The sequence below is a fragment of the Megalobrama amblycephala genome, linkage group LG11, assembly GCF_018812025.1.
Source record: "Megalobrama amblycephala isolate DHTTF-2021 linkage group LG11, ASM1881202v1, whole genome shotgun sequence".
NCBI lineage: Eukaryota > Metazoa > Chordata > Actinopteri > Cypriniformes > Xenocyprididae > Megalobrama > Megalobrama amblycephala.
In genome coordinates, this window is record NC_063054.1 from 1,806,028 (window position 1) to 1,831,705 (window position 25,678).

Sequence of the window (25,678 nt, forward strand, 5' to 3'; positions counted from 1 at the left end):
CGGCTGCGCGGCTCCGGGTCACTCAGCCGTGTGATGCGCGCTGAATGGGCTCAACATGGCGGAAACTCTCGCACCTACTCCGGCTCTTGCTGTCCCTCTATCCCGCTGCAGAATCACTTTGTTATAAAGTTTCCCGGAGGAGTTTTTCTGGAAACACTGGCGTCAGATGAGAGACCGTGAGACTCCGGTGAAGATGAACGGCGCACGCGCAGGTAAGCAACAAGTGCCGCGGCTCCTGTCGCGCAGATGAAGGGCGATTTTACTGTTTTCTCGCTGGATTGTCGTAATTAGACCGTGTAATAAGCGTTTGTGTTCATTTGTGCCGCTAAACACTGTGTTTCGGCTCGTGTGAAGATCATCAGACCATCAGGATGGACAGTTATGTGGAAGAGCAAATATGAACAATCATGCTTTGGTCAATAATGATGATAGAAGTCATATTTATGACATACTAAGTCATAATTGAGATTAAAACGTCGAAATTATGAGACAAAGTTTGCATTATGATATTGCAAGTCATTAAAAAGTTGTTATTATGGCTTTTTATGTGATTGCTTTTTGTTAATTGTATTTTTTTTTTTATACATTTCTCATAAATATGACTTGGTATGTCAACTTTTTGTCATAATTATGATTTACAAAAGCATGTTTTTTCATTCCTGTGTGGTGGGAATGGGATCATTGGGTATCGTCTGTGTGTCTGAAGTCAGCTGTTGTTTCAGGGGTCCCGGGCTCTCCTCCATCCCCGTCCCGGCCCGCAGAGCACGTGCTGAACTCCGGAGCGGTCATATTCCCAGGTAAGAGCCGCTGCGGTCCGTCTGTCCCTGTGGATCTGCCGTGTGTCGTCTAATGATGGATGTGTGTGTCCACAGGTGTGTTTGACCAGCACGGCTGTCCTCTGGTCCTGTTCCCGGCGGAGGCGCAGAGTAAACTCTCAGTGGAGCTGAGCAGAGAGGAGGTGTCACACTTCATACACTACTGTCTGCGTCTGCACAAGTATGAAACGCTCACACGCTCTAATGTTTAATCAGTCCTGACGTTTGACTCTCCTAGAAGTTTTTAAGAGTGTCCGAGCTGCTCTTTTCCATTAAACACATGTATGGTGATTTGTTCCACCAAGCTCAATAAATGTCAAGTTCATTTGTCCCATTTAACCCTTGTGCGGCCTTCGTTTGGGAAGTGCACTCAGGATCTTTGGGGTCTCCAGAGACCCCAGGCAACAAAATGTAATTTTGTAACAAAATTGTTTTTTTTTGTTAAACAAATGTAATTTTACTTGTTTGTTAATGTTTTTATGTTTTTTTTTTTTTTTTTTTTTTTTTTTTTTTTTAATTTAGGTTTTTATACAAAAACAGCTTATGTAAAATTCACTTTATAAAAGACCCACATTTCTAACTTTCATTCATGGGGATAACATGGATAATTTGATATGGTTTAGTGTGAGATTTTTGCCCATCTTTTGGAAAATGCGGTTTTAAAAGTAAAAAATTATCACTTTATCCAGTAGATGCTGCAGAGCTCCACTATTTGCTGTTTGACTGACTGAAAGATGTCTTTTCACAAGTTTTTTTCCAGTTGGATTCATATCTAAAATATTATGAAATCACAATTATAACAAAAAAATACTTTTTGTCAAAGTTTAGTATTTTTTTTTTTTTTGTAATAAAAAAATCAGTTTTTTGTTACATTGTGATGAGACCCCAAAATTCATCCTCAAAATCAACATTTTTGGAAAACTTATTTTTTTTCAGTACAAAAAAATGCCAAACTTTGGCAAAAAGTAATTTTTATTGTCATAATTGTGATTTAAGAATATTTGGATATAAATCCAACTGGAAAAAAAAAAAAAAACTTGTGAAAAGATGTCTTTCAGTCAGTCAAACAGCAAATAGTGGAGCTCTGCTGCCATCTACAGGCAAAAATGATAATTTTTTACTTTTAAAACTGCATTTTCCAAAAGATGGGTAAAAATCTTACACTAAACCATGTCAAATTATCCATGTTATCCACATGAATGAAAGTTAGAAATGTGGGTCTTTTATAAAGTGAATTTTACATAAAATGCTGTTTTTGTATGAAAACCTATTTTAAAAAAATAATTTATATAAATTTAAAAGATATGATAAATCCTCCAAAAACTGCACAAATATGAAGAACATTAATAAACAGTAAAATTACATTTTGTTTAAAAAAAAAAAAAAAAAAAATTGTTACAAAATTACATTTTGTTGCCTGGAGACCCCAAAGACCCTGAGTGTGTGTAGTCGAGTCAAAATGCTTTCCACAAAACACATTTTCAAAGGGTCTTTACAGAAAATCATGATTATAGTGTTTATAATATCTTGAGATATTCATGCCTTATTGTTGCATTTAGCAGGTTAGAGCTGTACAATTTAAAATAAGTTTGCGCCAATATCCAAGCAGGATGGCACATGAGTTATACTAAAATTGTGATGCTTTTTTTCAGTGATTTGATCACTTCATTCTTTTTTGTCGTGTGAAATGAAGCAGCTCTGACTTTCTGCTTGACCTTTTGTGTTTGTCTCTTGAAATCTCCTCACAGTGTTGTTTTTGTACATAAATGCGTATGTTGTGTTTCTGCTGACAGTATCAGAGGTGAGGACAGTCTGCTGTCTGTGGTGGTTGATCTGAGACAAGCCAGCCTCACCATCGCACGGTTTATCGCTGAAACTCTTCTGTTGTTGGAGGTATTATGCATTCTGACTTTTCTATAATTATAGTTTCATCTCTTCTTGTGTGCAGGAGAAAATGACATTTTATTTGTTGTTGCATTGGCAAGTGTCCTGTTTTCAACCAGTTAAACCAGCTTCTTGCATTAACGTACTTAAATCTTTAATGCACATCAATCAGTCTGGTGTGTTTGACAGTCACTAGATGTTTATTTAAAAGTGCAATATGTAAGATTTTTGCAGTAAAATATCCAAAAACCTCTAGGCCAGTGTTATACATTTTGTTCACTTGAGTACTTACAATATCCCAAATGTTTCCAACTATTTGTAAATTGAGGAAAACTGCAATTTTAACCAAGGCTGCGGGACGTGTGAGGAGTCGCCTGTCAATGGCATCATACCCGCGTTACCCTCGGTTTCCGGTTTTATTTTGTAGAAACCATGGAAACACCAAAGACGCTTTAATATATTACATGTTTTAATAGACAAGGGAACAACTGTTCGGTTATGTTTATAGACAGAAAACTAGTTGTTGTTGTTATATAGCTCAACACGTTTAGTCTTTGTTGATAATGTCACGATTCAGTGCAGTTCAGTCCACAGTATCAGTCTCTTTTCTGCTGTCTGCGCTACTGTTGTTAAATAACTGACTGAAGCTCTTCTTAAATCAGTGATGTGACTCTGTTTTTAGCAATTTTAATGTTCGTCATCCTGAAGACACTTCAGATGTTTGATTAGGTTTGCAAAAAACCCTTAGATTCTCCAAAAAGAATCAAACACCAGTACAGTTACTTTACTACATCTGCTATACTGAAATATTGACGTGTTTGCAAAAAAAAGGCGATTCACAGATCTTGTTGAATGGCTGTCAGTGAAGAAAGAAGCTTATTTTAACCAGATGTAGTTACTGCATCTGCCAGCAGGGCTGAACTGGTTTCTCCATTGGCGTTCGTGTGTCATGGGACTGTGGAGTCCGTGATTTTGTTTTGAAACATGACTGTAAATGAGTCTTTTTAGCTCCGGGAGACGGAAAGATCATCTGTGAATAGTGTTTCCATCATTGACGTCAAACCCGGCGTGACGCATCTTCTTGTGCCAAGATTTAACATGCGAGCATTATTGGAGCTACAGCGAAGAGCAAGAAGTTCAGTGAACTTAATTTCAGGTTGACTTTGTTAGTCTAGGAGATCTGCTTTTGTGGAGGATTTATACGGATCCTCTTATTTGATTAAATGCTGGATTTTTGGGTAAACTCTTCCTCTGTGAGTGAAGCTGTAGTTTTGACCTGATGTTGAGGCTGAAGATCACATGCCTGCTGTCGGTCACATGTCTGCTCTTATCTCATAATGGACACGGGATGCTCACAACACTGCTTTGAGACACAACACTGGTGAAAGGGGCCTGAGAAACAGTGATTGCTGACATCTGTAATGTCTTGTGTTGTAGTTTGACAGGAGGATCATCCATTCTGTGTATGTTGTTCAACCGAAGAAGAAAGATGTGCAGAAGCAGCTGGGGAAACTCCTGACGCAGAGCGGGTCCAAGCAGCACAGACCCGTCCTCTTCAAAGTGAGTTCTGTGAGCTAGTGACCTTTACTCAAGGGTCAGTCCACTGAAATCACCTTCACGTTCACACATACAGCAGTGATGAGGTGTTTCTGTAGACTCACATCACCCTGGTTCCCTCAAACACCCAATAGGATTTTTCCATTTGGAAATAATCTGCGATTTTCTTATTCGTATGCACATTTTGTTCTTCGTGACAATCTAAAAATCGGCTATAAACAAACTATACCACGGTCACATGACTTCAATGTCACTATCATTAAACTCTTTCAGTCTTTATTTAAAAACCTTTTCCCTGAAAGCTTGAGTTAGAGATTATGAACACAGTGAGGCAAGATGAGTTTTCCTGTTCTGTGTGACGTTTAATGGCGTTTATAACCTCTACTTCCTTTTAGACGCTTGTTAACCACATTCTTCAAGATGAGTCAAAGCTTTTATTTTATGTCATGGAATAAAACATGACTTTTCGGTCCCACTTTATATTAGGTGGCCTTAACTACCATGTACTTGCATCAAAAAATAAGTACAATGTGGGTTAAGGTGTAAGGGATGGGTCAATAGTGTAATGTAATTACAGAAATTAATTACAGATGTAATTACATGCAGGTGTTTTTTAAAATATAAGTACAATGTAAAAACATGTATGTACACAATAAGTGCATTGTATCAAATGATTAATTTAAATGCAAGTTCATAGTAGTTAAGGCCACTTAATATAAAGTGGGACCGAATTTTCTTTAAGCAACGAATTTATTTCAGGCATTTCACCAAAAACACATTAAAAACACTGACTATGTGATGATTGAACCAAATGCTGCTTGTTTCTGGGTTTTGAAGTCCATCATCCCTGGTGTATGAACATTAGTTGAACTTATTAGTTAGGTGGAAAATAACTCTAGAGGAGAGTATTTGAATAAATCTGTCATCAGTGAACAATCATATTTTGATCTGATTTACTTGATTTCATGAACTGTTTCTTATTTACTAGAGTTCATTAATGTGAGTCATAGTTCAGTTTATACATGTGGTTGCCTTATGTGTGGTTTAAATGTTTGTATACATTTTGAGTTATGAATGTTTATGAAAATCAGTATCATGTAATAGTTTGATCTCTGGTGTTATACAGATTGGGTGCTTCTCAACCTTTGACTCGAGGGCTCCTGTCCAACAAGACATAATTTTTATTAATTAATCATTATTTCTGAAGTCACAAGAACTGTATTGTTATTGAGGGAGAGAATTTTTAAAGCATTAGTTCAATTCAGAATTCAAACTTCCTGATAATTTACTCAACCCCATGTCATCCAAGATGTTTGTCTTTGTTTCTTCAGTCAAAAAGAAATGAAGGTTTTTGAGGAAAACATTCCAGGATTTTTCTCCATATAGTGGACTTCACTGGGGTTCAACGGGTTGAAGGTCCAAATGTCAGTTTCAGTGCAGCTTCAAAGAGCTCTACATGATCCCAGACGAGGAATAAGAGTCTTATCTAGAGAAACCATCGGACATTTAATAAAAAAATTAAAATTATATACTTTTAACCACAAATGCTCATCTTGCACTGCTCTGCGATGTGCCACGCATGACGTAATCATGTTGGAAAGGTCACGCTTGACGTAGGTGGAAGTACCGATCCAGTGTTTACAAAGCAAACATGCAAAGACTAAGTCAAACGGCCTTTACAAAAAAATGAGAAAACGATATCGGGCGATTTTGAGGAGAAAATTATTATTATTAGTTTATTTTTAATTTTTTTCGCCTACCTTTCCAACATGATTACGTCATGCGTGGCGCATCACAGAGCAGTGCAAGATGAGCATTTGTGGTTAAGTATATAATTTTTTACTTTTTTTAGAAAATGTCCGATGGTTTCTCTAGATTAGACTCTTATTCCTCGTCTGGGATCATGTAGAGCTCTTTGAAGCTGCACTGAAACTGTTGAACCCCAGTGAAGTCCACTATATGGAGAAAAATCCTAGAATGTTTTCCTCAAAAACCTTCATTTCTTTTCCACTGAAGAAAGAAAGACATGAACATCTTGAATGACATGGAGGAGAGTAAATTATCAGGAAATCTTAATTCTTAAGTGAACTAATCTATTAACTGTTCAAGCATTTTAGATTTGAGTTTATTTTAATATATGAATATGTTGCATGTAATGAACTATTACCAGATGAATCTATATTGAATCAAGAGCTTGTGAATCTGAATCATTATGAAATCTGCATCATTTCCCAGCCCTAAAGTCAGAACTGTATTTGTTTCTGCATTGCTACAGTTGTTTTTAACTCTAATGTCTTTGTTTTCTTGCATGTAAACAGCGCATTTTCCTCAAAGAGGTTTTTGAACTTTCCAACTACATCGACAGAAGCCAGTTACCGTCCAGTTTGGGTGGATACCTCATCTACTGCCATAAGAGCTGGGCTGCCTTCGTGAAGGTGTGTGTCAAACCATTTCATTTCATTTGCATATGAAATGCAGAAAGGGTTGTTTTTATTAGAATCAGAAGATCATTAGCTCAACAATAAAAACAAGTCTAATTGAAAGACCCCTCCATCATAAGAGTGTGTGTGTGTGTGGCTAAAGGACTGTGAGGCCTGATATCTGAATTCATGTGATGGCCTGTTTTTGTCCTCCTAGCCTTTTCAAATCTGAAACACCCAGACGTTGCATAATTGAGTTGTGTGTTTGTTCGTCATGTTTGATTCTCTGGCTCCGTCTACAGCAGGATAGATCAGTCACGCCACAGCAAGGTCTCATGATCAGCCACGATGGCCTTAGATAACAGATGACGTACTCTTCACTTTCCCCAGATCCTCACAGCTTCAGCAGTGTTTAGTATGTGCATGTTTAGTGTGTGTGTGTGTGTGTGTGTGTGTGTGTGTGTGTGTTATGCGGTGACTCAGATGTGTTTCATTAGTCAGTGTATTCATGATTATCTCTATTGTGTGTCGCCCTGGAGAAGCTTCAGAGGACAATCATCTGAAGTCATTAGCAAGTGAAAGAGCTGCACACAGTGTCTCACGTGCTCGTCCCACAGCCGCTCTCTCTCTCTCATGTGTTTGTTCAGGGTTTGATAATGCCTTATAGATCTGATCCAGGTTTATTTGAGCCTTAACTTGACCTGAGAGCCGACATGCGCTCTTATATTTAAAGTTGAGTAATATTACTAACTGTACTGTCAGATGAATCTCTGTATTAGATGAATCTGGTTTAGCAGCTTGATCTTGTTCTTGTCTTGTTTGTGCAGGAGATTGACACATTTGTGCAGGAGTTCCTGTTGGTGGTGAACAGACTGCCGTCCTGCATCTCGACTCTACAGTCACTCTCAAAGCTTCCCGTTCCTGCAGACTTTGAGCGGCTCCGAGAGTTTTGCTCTGTGAACGAGGGCCGTTTCCAGCAGCTGAGGAGGTATTGCCATGTGTTTGGGCGTTTCAGTGGCTGAAGTTATAAATCTCCTGTACATACCGTTCGCTAAATCGGATTAGTGGTCAGTAGTTCTTGTAAATCCCTTAGAGATTATTTTTTTAAATCCGATCTTTAAGGAAATATCACCTGTTTTAAGGTCCGTTCACCAAGAACGATAACTATAAAGATAATGATAAAGATATAGCTCTAAAAATTGCTCTCAATATAGCAGAAACGGCAGAATTCACATCACAGCTAAAACGATAACGAGAAACGATCACTTTCAGAACAAATTTATCCAGCTGATAAAAACATTGATGGCCAATCAGAATCCATCCTGCTGTAATGAGCTTGAGCATTTAAAATGACAGAGGCGATTAAAATAAACCAAACGAGATCATCCATTGGTGTGGACACTAATATAGTTAACTTTAAAGTTACCGTTCTTGGTGTGGACGAGCGTTTAGACCAGATGATTTCTGTGACAATCAAGGAATTTACTGTATAGAATGTCACAAAATTTGGCAATTTAATGAGATGCAAACATCTGGATGAATAAATCAAAAGTAGGAATGTACATGTAATTAAATGGGATTATGGACTGCAGTTGTTCCCAAACCGCGCAGTTATAAAAAGAGGGTCACGGCGAGGCTAACGCCAGCTTTACACACGCTCTGTCTGCAGTATGGAAACATTTATTCATTATCTTGATTTCAAATCCAAAAGTTCATGAGTGTTTTTCAGAATGGCGATTCTCTTTGCACACAGTACACTTACAAACTTTCATAAACATATTCACATTTAAATGCATTAATTTTAAACAAAATATTCAATGCATTACTTCTGTATAAATTAACTGCAATTCATTTAAACATTAAAATCACAAACATTTTAAATTAAAATTTTTCACAAATGTATATTTATCTAAAGGTGATGCAAGTTGTGGATTCCTTGCTTTACCCTGGGAAAAAAATCCATATGTTGACTGTGAAAGAGTTTAATTGTGCATTTATGGTGAAATTTGCTACATTTTTAGGGTCAATGCATGTTTATTTTTATGCGAACAATGCGCTGTCACTAATTCAAACAATCGCTGCGCTGCTGCAGACGCACCGCTCCTGGAAAGCATTGCCGGATCACGTCTGTGTGAACGCTCTGACCTGATAACATAGGAATAATACGCACAGGACTAATACGCACCTCGTGCATGCTGCAAACAGAGTATGTGTGAGCTTGGTGTAAGGTATAGTGTACAGTCAGCAGATTATGCTAAAGAAACCTTTTCAGGGTGATACGAGACCCCACTGCATAATTATCCCGCTTAGTAAATAATTGAACACAAAATATTATATATATATATTAAATATAGATCTATATAAGTTGAAGAATTGCTGCTGATATGGCATTAAACCATGAATAAATGTTAAATATAAGTTGAAGAACATTTAAACATGTTAAAATCACAAACATTTTAAATTAAAACTTAAAATTGACAACTGTGGACTCTCATGTCTTTTCTTTTTGCTTTTAAATCTTTGTTTGTACAAGAAATAATGTGGGTCATAACTGTTTTTCCACCTTTCTCACAAATGTATGTTGTTTATCTAAATGTGATGCAAGTTGTAGTTTTTCTTGCTTTATCCTGGGCAAAAAGCCATATGTTGACTGTAAAACGGTTTAATTATATGCATTTATGGTGAAATATGTTTAGTGTCAATCCAAAAATTCAGCTTTGATCACATTTCTCTCTTTAATGGGAGGCCCGGGCAGAAGTTTTGGGAACCACTGCTATACTGCATCCAAAACCACAGACCCGTTTACTCCCAATACACGGCCTTTCTTTACACCATAATCCATGTCCAGTAGATGTTATAGCAGACTGTGTCTAGTGCTAATGTGTGCGTTTGTGTTTAGGGATCTTGGTTTAGATGACTTGTTGAAGCATTGTGAGTGTTTGTTGGAGAAGCTGCGTTTCCCGGAGAATGAGCCCTGCTTTCATGCCATGGCTGGAACGGTCCTCTACACGCACACCGCACTAGAGATGCTCCGCAACTACAACCGGTACATGTTCATGTAGCCTTTAGTGCTCCAAGATCTCCAGAAACACTGTCTCCATGTGCTTATGTTGTCTTTCTCTCAGGATAACGGCAGCGGTGGAGAAGGTGGAGTTGCTGTGGCAACAGGCCTTTTCTAAAGCCCACGTCCAGCTGCAGGTGCTCCGTCTACAGCGAGAGGCTCAACAGGTCAGGAACACGACCTATCATCACCTTCACTATCACTATCAAATCAGTCTTATTTTTTGTTAATCTGAGTACAGACTTAATTGCTCTGAGTCCGAGTGTTTTGGTAACGTCTGTTCTTGTGAGGTTTTTGTCAGCTCGCGCTCTTCTCTCAGATCCAGGAGCAGATGGTGGCGCTGCACAGGCAGAAGGTGCAGCCGTACAGGACTGAAGTGGCTAAAGACGCCCACAGGGCTGAAGAGCTCCGGCTGCAGTTTGAGGTGTCAGTTTACACTCATGCCATGGTACGTAAAGGGATGTTAACGATTAATCAGCAATCAAATAGCAATGCATGACTAATAACTATGACTGGGACAGTCTTATTTTAAATTTCGTTATAGTGAGAACACCATTTTAATTTTTGTGAATTCATTGGGGGTTTTTGCCGTTTTCAGCGCTTTGTTCCAGCAAGAGCATTCTGACAAGCATGCATCTGAGGCGGCGTTGGTGACACGTTGTATTAGTCGTTATATTTGGTTATTAATTAATTTAATAAGTGATCGATCACATCGACTCATTTTACAATCCCTTTTAGACCAAAATCCCTTCTCATTCATTTGGTGAGGAACATGGTGTTTTGAGTAGCATTTGCACATCCTGTCATGCTGTTGACTTTAAGTCACTGCAGTAGATTCATATTGCAGTATTAAGGCTAATGATTAATAGATTAATTGATTGTTAATTTAAATGACAACAAAGTCCCTTTAAGACAAGTCATTTCACTCTGCGACCATCTTTGAAACGCCTCTCGGGCATCCAAGTGCAGCTCGTATCTCTTTTGAATGGGAAAACATCAAATTCTCCAAAGCTGCTTGCCAAGCTTTTGATTAAGTTTCATATTTGAAATCAATGAAATCTGACAACTGTCTCAGAAATTTTGTTTCTAAACGCTCGAATAATAACAAAAAAAATGTATTTCAGGCTGGATCAAGCTCATGTGCAGTCCTAAATGCCCATCTCTTTTGCCTCACTTCGGAGGCTCTTTCTATAGGAACCGGATCTTCCAACGGCCGCTGAGGTGACGTGATGGCTTTACCAATCGGTGATTGGCTCTTATTTAGAAGGCGGGACTTATTCCGCCATATTGCGCGTTGCACTTTTTCCCCATTCAAAACAATACGAGTGACGTGTCTTGTTACTCCTATAGTCTTTGACGATTTACAAATATTTATCCTTTTTTTTTGTTTTCCTTTTTGGTGCAAAAAACTTAATCTCCAGAAGCATGATATAAAATATCTGAAAATACATTTCATGACCTCTTTGAGATGAACGATTCATGTGGTCAGAGCTGAAGTCCCACTTCAATATCTGATGTATTCAATGAAATGACCGGCTAACCAGGCAGATGCAACAAGTTTCCATTGACAACAGCATTTGAAACGGCGGTCACACCTAATCAGAAGATTTGTTTAGTGACTGATATGTATTTCTCTGTGGATAGGCTACCCAACACAGCAGCAAAGGGACAATCTATTAGTTTCAGTCTCAGTGGGATGGTGTTTGACTCCACATTTCTGTCTGACCAAATATGTCAACTCCTCTTGTGAACAGGCACTAGTTCGTCGTGCTGAGGACATCATCCACACATTAGCAGAGACCGTTCCGATAACTGAGAGAAAGCCTGCGGAGCCGTGGCTGGATGATTTGGCCAGATTAAAGGAGAACCTCTTCTCTGCTGTTCAGCATCCGTACCAGATCCTGAGGAGCGTGTCTGACTTCCATCACACCTATAACAGAGTATGTGAGGTGCTGCCAGAGTCAGACAGCTGTAAACGGCAGTGATTCTCAACGTCTAAATCAAATGTGTGGCTTTGCTTCTCAGTGCAAGAGCTGGTACGAGCGAGTGCTTGGTGAGAGCCTCCTGCAGGAGCTGCTGTGGACCGAACACTGTGAGGGTGTGAGCGAGGGCGGATCTTCCTCTGATCTGCGCTCCGGCTCGTCCACCTGGAGACGAGGAGTCCAGACCTTCCTCAGGAGAAATCCCTGTCCGGAGGTGCAGGAGCTGGTGAAGCTGGCACGTCTCTCTAACACTATAACTGACCCCAACCTTCAGCAGACGGGCACGCAGCTGTCTCACAGGTGTGTACAAACAAAACGGTGTGCAACTTATTTTGCACGAACTTGGTTCTGTGGTATTGTTAGAACATTTATGTTAGTACACGTGAATTGTTTGCCAGGTCATTGTGGGTATGTGGCCTTGTTGAATGTGTGCTCTTGGGTTGCTGTGGTGGCAAACCTTAGTGCTTAAGGGGATGATAGTTACCCTTATTTCTGTGCTATTAAATCATGAAATTGATAATGAAAATTGCCAAATTACACTGTACACTTTCTCTTGCGAAAATGAGAGAAACCGCCTAAGGGCAGTTTAAGGGGAGGTAATACAAGATCCCCTTTCTGCGTCACAAGGGGAGTGAAATCTGAGTGGCTCGTTTTTTTTCACGTTTGCAGAGAAAGGCTTGCCAAAACAAAGTTACTACATTTTCTGGGTTTGTAGATGCACCGGGGACCCGATTATAGCACTTAAACACGGAAAAAGTCAGATTTTCATGATAGGTCCCCTTTAAAAGTGAGAATAGTTCCCCATACTTAAATGTTACTATAGCTGCTTTTCACCACTATAGTTCAGAGGACCCCAGAAATGCAAAAATGGTCCATTTGGTTGAACCCTGTACCTGTATATTGACCCAGAAACTCATCCTACTTGGCAAAATCACAGCCACAGACTTGTTGAATGTGGATCTTCTGTTTGCATGATGTGTTCATGACCGTCCACAGATGCATGACTCTGAGGAGACTCTTGACCTCACCGGGTACTGTTCCCCTTCATGACCTTCATCTTGCCCTCCAGTGGCAGTATGAGTACCTCAAGGGTCACCACAAGACCTCTGACATCACTTCCCTTGAGGATCAGCGCAATACCTGTAGTCTGCCTCCAGACTCTGTCCAACCGACACTTGTGGTTTCTCCTTGTGATAGCTTGTGCGATTTGACCAAGTGGCCTTCAGTTGGGGACTGTCACCAGCAGGCCTCGCCCAGCGGAGCCGCAGCCAAACCTCCGTCTCTCAGCTCCTTTGACTCTGGCTTTGATGGAGCAGGTAACAGTCATCTGGATAGCAGGAGCAGAAGGGATATTCTCCCTAGGTTTCTGGGAAACGGAGACTCTGCTTTCAAGTCGAAACCCCTTCACGGTCAGATTCAAGAGGAGAACATAGTGAGCGTGTCTGACTCTGAGGATCAGCGTGAAGAACTAGGGTTCAGCTTACAGCGGGACGCCACCCGGGCCAGTATTCAGATCGTTCCCAAAATAACCTCAGACTCTGTGAACCTGGAGATCAAAGTGAAGCGGTCGGCCACGCTACCCAAGAACCCCTGGCTGAGCCTCCCGATAGATGATCTGGAAAGCTCTTATACGGTTACCATTACGCCCAACTCCAACCCGCGGAGGGACCCAAGGAGCCCCAGTCCCTCTGAACGCTCAGACTGGGCACGAGACCAGCCGACGCAGACGGACGGCAAACACCAGCAGAGTCACCAGAGCTTTGAGGAGTCTGAGCTGAATCCCCTAGGTAACGTCCTGTCCAGTACCTTAACGGATAATGAAGAGAAACCCAGCAGCACTGTGGATGGAGATCCTTCTCTTCTCTGGGACTCGTTCGATCTGCACAACCTCAGACGGGACTCTTTTGAACGGTAAGGCTTTCTATGTTTTATTTTCTAAAACAGTGTTTAATTGTAGTGTGGTTTCTTTTAAGGACTTGTGTCCTCTATTGAGTAGGTTGGACGTGTCTCTCGGCGACTGGGTTCAGAGAGAGCAACAAGAGCTAAAGGAGGTGGAGGAGACGTTAGAGCGAACAGCTGGGATATTAGAGGTCAGTGTCTGTTCTGTGGAGTTCAGTACTCGCGTCTCGAGGGCATGTTTACACAAAAATTGAAGCTTTTTTCCTTTGCATTTTTCATGTATAGACAAAAACACTGTCAGAACGATCCGTGAAAATGAGACAAATGCTGTATTCTGCTGCCAGGCCTGTAGATGGCGATGTCACTTTGTAAAGAACTACATGACTGTAGACTGAATATGTAATTGCACGCGTATTGCATCACTGTTTTCACATGTTCGCATTTTTGTAGTTTACACCGAGACAACTGTCATTTTCAAAAACTTTGAAACCTGTTTTCAAAAGATTTCAGCTTGATAACCTGAGATGTAAATTCTCATTGTCTTGCGGTAACAGCAAAAAGTGGTGCTTTGCAGTTGAAACTATTGACATGGTTGTAATATCTTTTTTTCAGGAGGAAGAGAATGTGCTTGCACAGGAAGTGGTCCTGGATGAGTTGTTGAGGTCAGAGGACCTACACAAACACTGGCCCTTATGGACTGAAGAACACCAGCACAGTATGGTGAGTCAAAAGCTGTCTCATTTCTAAGGCTGCCTCGTACAGAGGTCTCATTTAAGAAAAGTAACATTCAGATTGCAAAGCAAGAAGGAAATCAGTTATTTTACACCTCACAAGGAATAAGTCAATTTTATTACGGTTACTTTTCTGAAATAAGACATCCCTGATGAAGTATGCAGCCTACAAATGTGACCCCTGGAGAATGCAGATTGAGTCTCAGGGAGTTCAGGAGCAGTTCACCATTCGATTTCTGCATGTTGACTCGCCTGAGAAGAACCAAACTTGATCTGACTGACAGCAAATTTAGAACAGAGTTATAGGATGGCGCTGCCAAAATAAGAGTCCCACTCATGAGACATAAAAAAAACTCATGGGCCAATGTTGATATATCAGTCAACCACAATTAATATGAAATATGACTAGACATTTGTGTGTGGGTAACTAGAAAGTATGATTATTTGAACATTTACTTTTTGTTCCAGATGTCCCCGAGAGATCTGGCTGAATCTGGCGTGATCGGATTGGATGATGTCCTTCAGAGTGAACTTGCTGCTTTGGACTCCGAGACTCTGAAAACCAGTGAAAGCGACTCGGACACTCCAGGGTTAGTCAATGAAAGTCCATCAACGAGTCAAAGGCCTGTGCAGCTGGACACTAGATGTCCTGAGGTAGACAACATGGGGATCCTTCGAGAGCTTAGAGATCTTCAAGTTCTTGAGGAGCAAATTAAGGAGGAGCAATTGAAACTCGAAGCACTACGCTGCACTAAGACTGAGAGGCTTCAGTCGGAAGAACAGACGCTGGGTCATGTCCCAACACGCAGCTCCTGTAGGGAGAGGAGGATGTTCCTGGCACAGCTAGAGAAGGAGAAACTGGAAGTGGAGATGATGGAGAAAAGCCTGAGCAGAGAGATGGAGAAAGCAGGAAAGGTGAGGAAGAGGTCAAGCAAAGGCCACAGAGTTGTCAAATGTTCAGTCATGGAGAGAAACTCGAAGCTGAAAGATCTGGACGGCGAGTTGTTGAGGAACTGTAGGCTCCAGCAGCAGAGTCCTGAATCTGTTCATCATGACCCTCACCATACAGATGTGGAGAAGCCAGATTCTTCTTTTGTTTTAAACACAGAGGAGTGCAGCAGTACAGTGCCTCCAAATCCAGGTGAAGAAGCCAGTCTTACAGACTCGAGTGTGACTCCTGAGCCTTTGAGTTCAACAAGCCAGTCTTTTCCTACCACAAGCTTGAGTGAGATTGAGATTGGAGCTCCTGCAGTGCCTGACTCTGTTCCTTGCGCTGAATCCCTTCAGGATGCCCAGTCTGGTCATGGAGAGCCATTTATGTTGAGCAGTTTGTCTGGTACTCCTGATCAGAAACTGGAAGCCTCTGAAGGCCCAAACATCCATCTTGAGCATCCAAAGGCTGAAACGTCTTCCTGCGACTGTCCAGATGGTGGTGATTCTGCTGCGGATCAAGTTGAGCTGGAGACTGGTGAAGCGCCCTCGACCCAGAAGTGCAGTGTCGTGCGAGATGCATTTGATCCCGGAGGCGTCGTGATTTCTCCAGTTCCTGCACCGCGGAAGGTCTTGCCTCTCGACGACCAGCAGACACGACCATCAGCCTCTGAACAGGTGGAACCAGAGCTCTCCGCAGCTACCTCAAAGCTCGAGGCCTGCACACAGAGCACATCTCAAGGCCAGCACATGCAGAACAATAACAACAACACTGCAGTGGTGTGCAGTGAAGAGACCCGAGAGATCTCTGGCTCCTCTACGACCACCCCAGAGACACAGGTGCTACCCTACCATGATGACAACTCCACGACTGGGCCGTGTGTGGGCCGTGATGGTGTTTCCGATGACTGTGCAGGCTCCATGAGAACAGTCTGCAGATCTCCAATCAGCCAGCTGCAGCTGAACGCCTCCACTAGACAGGTGCAGAACAGAGTCTTGACTAAGGAAGCACTCTGCTTTGGTTTATTGTAGAGGTGTGCAATTATGTCTAATGTCAGCTTCCCCAAATTATGATATCATAGTGTCACTCACTCTGAAAACACTCTTTGACGGTGCAATTTTACTGTGTGATGTAATCTAGTAGAATGCAGTTAGTATTAGCTGAAATTGAAGATATGGCGGCACAAATCCCCTGTATGAGTTTGTCTTGTTTAGATTTGATATAGTTAAGGCGTATCACACGATGCGTGCATTATTGCAAATCTGATCTTGTTTATTCAATTGACCCTTCGCCTGGAGTTTGATTGACAAGCGATCTAACCAATCATAACGCCGAATCCGACATTTTGTCCGACAAAGCAGTCAGGAGTTAGATTAACTTCGGAGGACTTGAACTTGAAAAATGGTGTATTTACGTCTTTCCGCATTTTAAACAACATTCCTTCTGATGTTCATTAATGTTTATTTGATGCTGTAAATGAACTAGTAGGAAGAGATGATCGGCTCAGGAGCCGCTTGAGCTGAGACGCTACAGTGATCTGTCACGACACATTAAAGAGCCACAAAACGGTTTTATTGTTCGAATTTCTTAAATTACACAGTTTGAAAGCTGGGACTTTGTTTAATATCATAAGTAACTTGCTCTGTCTTGTCTGTCAACGTGTTGTCAGTGTCCTCTTTGTTCCGTGATGTATTTTACACTGTGTGTGGCGTGACAGCGCCATGACTTGTCGGACAAAACAACAGTAACTAAGGGGAGTGGGTCTTTGCGAAGGATCGATTGTTCTATAAAATAATATCTTAAGTTACACTTTAGACAATATTCTTTTTCGCCAACAACTTTTCAAAATACAGCTGTGCATCTCCGAGCACCACACAGTGGTGTTTCTGAATGTGTTTTTGAACCAATCGATGATTCAATGATCCATTCATAAAGACAGTTGCTGCATCTGAAGTTACGTTCTGTATAGTATGTGCTGCCTTTGATTTGAAACTTACTTTGTGACCGTTTAAAAAGTATGTTATAGTTAGTGTGAATATGAGTAGTATGGATAAAATTTTGACGTACTACATCTGCCATATCACTGTCATGTGACCTACGACATCAATTGCACAGTTTCACTGTCATCCACACAAATCTCGGCAGAAGTAGTAGGTCATCTGGGTACTTTTTTTTTTTTAATATTATGTATTCAGACAAACCACTCTGGCATACTGTTTTGCTGCGTCAAAAATCAAATATAGCAGGCAAGTCACTTGCTTTATTTAAATATTATTTTTAAATATTATCATAACATTTATGCAATTGTAATTGCAGTGTATATGCATCTAAATGCCACTTCAGATGCAGCTTCTGTGCCACTCCTGCAGTGCAAAAATGGATTTTGTTGATGCTCATTGGAAACAGTGACGTATTTTTCTAATTAAATTTGGTTAAATGTACGAATTTGACACAAGGATGATGCATAAATCTAATAAGGTTAGAGAAAAATGCCTTGATAAAATGAAAAATGCCCTTGTAAACCTCACCCCTTAATGGGAAAAGTTAATTTGTGACTGCAGTGACCGAACCACTGCACAGAATATGAAGAGTTTTGGGAGTCAGCTGTTCATGTCAGGCCTAAAACCTCAAGATACCAGCACAAAAACACTTGACAAAATATCTAATTAATGACAATCCCAGAAAATATCCAGATATAATGTCAATACCGCACACCCCTATCTGACAGTGTAGTTGCACTCATTTACAGTAGAGCGTCATCAATATTTGAGGCTTTGAGGCTCCAGACTCTACTCAAATGCTTTGTTGTCATCTAAGTAAGCAGCTCACTAATGTAAGCCCAGAATGCATTGGGACTAGCTGAGTATAGTTTAATTAAAGATGCCAGATGTATCTGATGCATCTCAAATTGACCAAACGTCATGATGCTTTTCAGTGAAGGTTCACTAGGGTTTGTAGCAGCTGTTAGCACTGAGTCTTTTGATCAGGCACAGCTGAGTTTTCTCTTGTCTGCTGGATATACCGAGTCTGTAGCAGTTCTTGTTTCTTCCCCATTCTGAATTAGATGAGCGATTATAAGACGCCCATCGTGCTGGACACAGGGTCTGGTTTGATGAAGGCAGGGTTTGCAGACCAGGATCTTCCAACCACGGTGTTCCCGACGGTCATCGGCCATCCCAAATATGAGGTAGACTCTTTTATTTACATACTTTGGTATATCCATAAAATATAGCAAATCTCAGCTGCATGATTGTTTGCATCACCGCAGAATTGAACTATATTATCATTCAGATCTAATCTGCTAAGGTATGAAGATATTATAAACTTTAACATGATGATTTTTTTTTTTTTTTTTTTTTTTTTTTTTTAAGATGCTCTGAAATATTGTGTATTGTGGAAAACACTACAAGTAAAACCGACTTTGACTAATTCAGCCTGTGTTCATGTTTCCTGTTCTGATGAAGATCTTGTATTACAGGAAATAATGAACGGTAGTGTGGAGAGAGAGGTGTACATTGGGCATGATGCGCAGCACATGAGAGGAGTGCTGACATTGAAATATCCCATCAGGAACGGCATTGTACGCAACTGGGATGAGATGGAGATGGTAAGTACTTGAGGAGCTGCTGTGTGCTTCCGTTATGTAGGTGTTCCTGATGTCCTGCATGTTCATTTGGCAATGAGGGCGAGAAGTTTAATGCACAGCAGGAACTTGGCTTGATTTTTAGTTTAAGTGCAGCTTCAACAAACGGTTGCATTGGTCCTTCACAGACATGCATAAGAATGAAGCAAAGCCAGGGTTAGTCTGGGTCAGAAACAGGGTGGAAAACTAATTGGATAACCTCGTTACATAGGTTAAAAGTGTGGTCACATTAACAAAATTTAGTCAATTTTACAGATTAAAAAAATCTGTCAATAGTGTATTGATGTATGAAGCACAGCTCAAGTCACTTTCAAACTAAGCAGCGCTGCGAAGTCACATGAAATTTTGTGATTGGGAATTTCACATCGGGTTCAGTTGGTCATTTGAAGGCTGTTTGGTTTGAACCTAACTTGAGCTGGGATTTATACATATCTACAGTGTTGAGAATGGACAGTGGCCAACAAAATTTCACTTTGATGGCGTTCACTCAAATGTGCGGCTTTCTATTGAAACGGCTGAGTTTCACTCGCTAACACCCTCTCGTGTGTTTGAAGGACAGACGTTTACTGCTGTATTTCACGTTCGCTGTATACATGCACATGGATAATCTGTTTATAATCAGACTGAAGCCTTTATGTAAACACCTAAACCAATCCCAGTTACACTTTGATCAGTTTGAGATGGTTGTAGACCTGAAATAATCCAATCAACAGGAAAAGCATGCAAATGCTTGAATCAGTAATACTTTGTGCACATGTGCAGTGCCGTGATGTGCTTATGTTTTACATCACACAATGATTATTTACACCTCGCATCTTCTGAACTGGTCAGTGAACGTGGTGTGCTGACGCACTCTGGTGAAGGTTTATTTGTTTGGGAATCGGATTGCAGAGTTTAGGGTTTTTATAAACAGAACTTTCAGAATCTGAACTCCGATTGGATGCATTATGATTGAAAATTAGTGCATGTAAACATGACTTGACGTTCATTAGAGCAGGTCAGATTGACTGAAAACAGGTCTGGTGTTTAAGTAAACATACAGGAAGTTGTTTCTGCTGTTTAGTTTCCGTACAACTTCCTCTCCTGTTGATCCAGAAGATTCACTGTGATGTACTGAAACACTCACAGCGTAAACAGTGCTCGTTTGAGGGAGAACATTCATTTTGGACTTGAATCTTGTTTTCTAGTGTTTGTTGCTCTCTGTCTCTGTAGATCTGGCATCATGCGTTCCAGCAGCTGTCCGTGTGTCCTGAGGATCATCCGGTGCTGCTGACCGAAGCCGCCATGAACCCGGTGCAGAACCGGCAGCGGATGGTGGAGCTGATGTTCGAGGACTTCAGCGTCCCGCTCACATTTGTGGCTCTGCAGGCTGTGCTGGCGCTCTACGCCTCGGGACGGACCACCGGTCAGTCAGCGCTGTTGCCTTTAGAGTGCCTTATTACTGTTATTTATGGTGTAAAGGTTTTTCTTTTGTTGTTATTGTACTCATTTGGATTTTTTTTTTTTTTTTCTCTACATTTTTATGCATTTGGCAGACACTTTTATCCAAAGCGACTTATATTGCACTATACATTTGTATTGGATTTCTCCTTTCCCCAGACATACAAACACACAGATACACAAGAATAAAACCACCAGTCATCCTTTAAGTGTAATCCAAGCTCTTTACATGAACGCTGCTTTCTCTCCATGTCACTGTTAATTTAAACTAAAATGTAAAAATTTCCTGCAAAGAATTTCAGCATTTTATTTCCAGTCTTTTTGCAAATCTGAAATTTCAATTGGCCAGCACTGTATAAGGACATGCAGTTCGATTGGGATTTGATGCTCCAGGTCTCAGAGTAGCGTAGAAATGATTCTTAACATGGTAAAGCTTGACATGAAATAATAGGAAAATCAAGTTTCAGAAATTTGTATTAATACAAAATATTTTAAATGTGCATGTTTTTGTTTACACTCTCATTTGATGCATCAGGCTTTTGTGGCTCATGATATAGTGAGAATATGGAGGAAAAAATACAGCTCAGTTTTACTTGGAGGCCCAAACTGAGGAAAAATATGCAATTTTCTTCAAATGCTGATATTTATATGGGCAAAAAGTAAGATAAAATTCTGATGCTTGTAATGTAAATCAATGAGATATTTATAACAATAGCAGATACTTGCATAAAATGCATATCAATATCTGCCAATAAAGTAAGATGATATTTAAATGCTTAGTTTTATGATCAAAGCTCTGTAGTTTTAAAACGCGCAATGCAATACGATGATGATGATGATGATGATGATGATTAAGAGATGAACAAAATAAACCTTCCTCAAAACCCTGATGATCATTTGATACTCATTTTTCTAAAAAAAAAAAAAAAAAAGTCTGGATAATCAAGTAAAGCTGCTTCAGTCCAGCTGAAATATTGCTAACAATATCAAAGTTATGTTTACTTGATCAAATCAGTGCAGAATTTGACATCAGAAAGACATGTGAAGCACAAGCTGAAGGACGTTTGTACAGTTATACTAAAAGACTTTTACTTGCCAAGTCTAAATTCAGTCAGACGACAGATCGTATGAGATTGCGTGAACGGTTTATCTGATCATGTTGATCATTTAGAGCCCTTAATTTGCTTAACCCTGTAAAGCTAGTGTATCATATTTGAAAAGTCATCTGAACCCTAATGAAGCATCATCTCTTGAAGTTCTTTTGATTTTCACACAGTAATATTTGTGTGTTTGTGTTCAGGTGTGGTGCTGGACTCAGGAGACGGTGTCAGTCACAGTGTTCCCGTGTTCGAGGGTTACTGTCTGCCTCACGCCGTTCAGCGCTTCAGCCTCGCTGGCGCCGACGTCACCCTGCAGCTGCAGAAGGTGCTCACGACACAAGACACATGAATATTAGTGTAATCACAATCCGACACTGTGCCGAAATCATTGACCATGTTTAATTAGCTCCGCTTGGTGGCTTATTGTGATAATAGAATGAACATTTAAAAGATGTATATAAACATTTAAGTAAATTTGATTGTTAAAGAGGATCCATTCTGTTTTTCTCCAAATGTTCATCTGTCTTTAGTGTGTAATGTTGCTGTTTGAGCATGAAAAAGGTTTCCAAAGTCCCTCCAGCAGGAGTTCTTAGACTTAGAGGGTTTTAGTGTTTCAGGAAACTGATTAAGCTGTGTCTAGTGCTAAAGTGTGATTGTGTTGTGTGTTGTAGCTGCTGCTGGAGCAGGGCGTGTGTATGCGGACTTCAGCGGAGCTGGAGATCGTGCGAGAGATGAAGGAGAGATGCTGCTGTGTGGCTCTGGATTATGAAGCCGAGCTGAAGAGCGCAGGAACAGCCTCCTCAGAAGTGCACTACACGCTCCCTGACGGACGGGTCGTCTCGCTGTCCTCCGAACGCTTCCGGTAACTGATCCCACTTCTGCTGCAGGTTAAGTTCATGTTATCAGGGTTGTATTGTGGTCAGGTGCTCTTATAATGACTGCAGTTCACCATCTGGCCAGAATCAACAGAGTAACATAAGATTAAACTGGGAGTGAAAGTGCTTTTTTGATTTTTGACAATTCTTTTTAGCACATTTACATATTAAAAATGCTGCTGTGAGTATATTGGGGGGCCTTATGCACACGTGCGTCACATGACTTTAAAGGGTTAGTTCACCCAAAAATGAAGATAATGTCATTAATTACTCACCCTCATGCCGTTCCACACCCGTAAGACCTTCATTAATCTTCAGAACACAAATGAAGATATTTTTGATGAAATCCGATGGCTCAGTGAGGCCTGAACAATGACATTTCCTCTCTCAAGATCCATTAATGTACTAAAAACATATTTAAATCAGTTCATGTGAGTACAGTGGTTCAATATTAATATTATAAAGCCACGAGAATATTTTTGGTGCACCAAAAAAAACGAAATAACGACTTATTTAGTGATGGCCGATTTCAAAACACTGCTTCAGGAAGCTTCGGAGCATCAGCGTATCGAATCGCATGATTCGCATCGCATGTCAAACTGCTGAAATCATGTGACTTTGGCGCTCCGAATCATGATTCGACACACTGATTCATAACGCTCCGAATCTTCCTGAAGCAGTGTTTTGAAATTGGCCATCACTAAATAAGTCGTTATTTTGTTTTTTTGGCGCACCAAAAATATTCTCGTGGCTTTATAATATTAATATTGAACCACTGTACTCACATGAACTGATTTAAATATGTTTTTAGTACATTAATGGATCTTGAGAGAGGAAATGTCATTGCTGGCTATGCAGGCCTCACTGAGCCATCGGATTTCATCAAAAATATCTTGTGTTCTGAAGATTAATGAAGGTCTTACGGGTGTGGAACGACATGAGGGTGAGTAATCAATGACATTATCTTCATTTTTGGGTGAACTAACCCTTTAAATCTTTAGATTGACCCTCTCACGGTCTCATATCATCACATCCGCAGGGCACCTGAAATCCTCTTCAGGCCGGAGCTGATTGGACGAGATCATTACGGGATGCACGAGAGCGTCTTCAAGTCTGTTCTGAGGTCAGACATCGACCTCCGCCGCAGTTTTGTGGGAAACATCCTTCTGTCAGGTATGTGTCGGACATGTCACCGCTGCACGGTCCAATCAGAACACAGGCGTTCTAACATGTGACTGTGCTTGTGCAGGCGGGAACACGCTGCTGCCAGGCCTCCCCGAGCGTCTGCAGCAGGAGATCCGACACATGGTCCCTGCGGATCTGAGCGCGTGCGTGCGGGTCATCAGCCCGCGGGAGCGAGACTTTTCCGTGTGGAGCGGCGGCGCGGCGCTGGCCCTCATGCCAGACCTTGGCAGCGCCTGGATCAGTGCGGAGGAGTACGAGGAGTTCGGCCCGCAGATCGTCTTCAGGAAGTGCTTCTGAGCTGATCTTAATGTGTTTTTAACTCTTTTAGACAGGGTTTTTGTTGTTTTTGGTGCTGTAGAGTCCACTGATAGTGCCAAGTGTTCATCTGAGACTCAATGTGTGAGTCCGTGTGTTAATATTTGCAGGTTTCCAAGAGGAAAAACGACCCTTTTTAAGCTCTTCACACTTATACTGGTTGTATCAATCAGACTGTCTGTCTCTTCAACACATCAATTATAATATAATCAATCATATCTAATATGTAAATTTATATGTGTATGTGTGTTTAACATATCTATGAGATATTAATATGACCTTTTCAGTGTTCTGGTGCTTTTCATGAGGCTGATGGTGCAACTTTTACATGTATGGATCCGGTTCCCATCGGGTCGGGCTGGACGTGAGGAGCTTCAGTGACGCATCATTTCCTCCATATGCAGTTTCTCAACTTTTCCTCTGACACCTGTGTGTGTTTGTGTGTGTTTTTCTGAGCAGGATTGATTGCATGAATTTCACTTCACATCTTTTCTTTTGTATTTTCACGTGGTTTTGTGTTTGATCTGAGAGATGCATATGGATGGATTGTGTGTCCTGAAGGCTTCCCGTCAGTCTCTGGCCTCGTGGTGATTCTCGTCTGCAGTGTGCTGTTAATCTCTGTGAGGTTTGCTCTTGTTTACATGTTCATGAGCTGATCCAAATCCTGTCATGTGTTCAGTGTTTAATGCGCTGAATGTTGCTCAATGTATTTGTCTTGAATGCACATGATCCCAGCACATGATTGGCATCGGTGTCTGTTAACTGGGTAATGTCTGGACCTTTTTACAATAAATATTACTTCTAAACAAACTGCTTGTTTGTGTTTTGAATGTTTGGTCTTTACTGCTGGCAAGTGATGGTAAAGCTCCAGCTGGCTCTGGTTTGAGTGTCTGAGACGTATATGACTGGTTTGATGCTCAATGTCTTTTGGTGAATAAGCGCTGCAGTGCTGCCCACTAGTGCCTGAATTCTTCAATACAATATCTGTGCCGGAAAATGACTGAAATATACCTTTTTAGGAAAGCATAACTTTAAAATTGTTATCTATTTTTTAAATTTTTTTTTATTTTATTTTTAAAAGTACACTATGTAAGTTTCAGCGCTCTAGAGGTTGTGGAAGAACATTACACCCGGAGCTACTTTCTTTTGACGCGTCACGCAGCGGTTTTCAACCCACTCAGTCTAAAATAGTCGAAATATAAACATTTATTATAGGCGTACTGTAATGATTCAGGATAAGACAAAAACATGGTTTGGAAGATGGATTAACAATGTACTTGCTCATAAACTCTGAACAAAAAAGTTACATAGTGTACCTTCAACTAAATATTAGCCTATATTCTGATTTGATGGTCTCAAATTTAAGTTTAAAATGGATCAAGATTAAGGTGAACAAAAATAATCGATTTAACTTATAATTATAGGCCCATATGAAATGTTTTAAAAATATTTCCAAGTAAAATTTTAAAAATAATACTGTCTTAAACTTTGAGTAAAAGACAATTTAAATTGTTTATTGCAGACAATCATCCGCTTAAATTCTACAGTGACACAAATGACAGCCCGCATTTGAGGTAAAAGTTACAATTTCAGGAAATTGCAAGATATTTATGTATTTATTTAATTTTTTTTTTGCAATGAGTAACAGCTCTCAGATAGCTTTACAAAGTTTACATTCGTGTAATGACGTATTTCCTTTTAAAATATAATTTTGTTCTGTAAATTGCAAATGTAGCCTATACATCTGCTAACACTTGGTTCGGTGTTTACTTTAGCGCACTAGAATATTGATGACCTCAAAGATAATAAATGGACTAAACGTTCAAGACTCGCATATTGA

General features: G+C 40.5%; 1 protein-coding gene across 1 annotated transcript; it reads left to right on the top strand.

Moving 5' to 3' along the window:
- On the top strand, nt 1–24,648 carry LOC125278883. The gene is made up of 23 exons (XM_048208277.1): nt 1–212; nt 723–797; nt 873–996; nt 2,609–2,708; nt 4,137–4,259; nt 6,575–6,691; nt 7,504–7,664; nt 9,576–9,722; nt 9,802–9,904; nt 10,057–10,185; nt 11,492–11,677; nt 11,763–12,019; nt 12,716–13,630; nt 13,716–13,809; nt 14,231–14,338; nt 14,818–16,260; nt 18,345–18,467; nt 18,759–18,887; nt 20,136–20,328; nt 21,664–21,788; nt 22,135–22,325; nt 23,378–23,511; nt 23,588–24,648. The coding sequence occupies exons 1-23, from the start codon at nt 167–169 to the stop codon at nt 23,818–23,820; spliced, it is 5,256 nt and encodes a 1,751-aa protein (XP_048064234.1). The 5' UTR covers nt 1–166; the 3' UTR covers nt 23,821–24,648.
- Nucleotides 24,649–25,678: the final 1,030 nt, after the last annotated feature.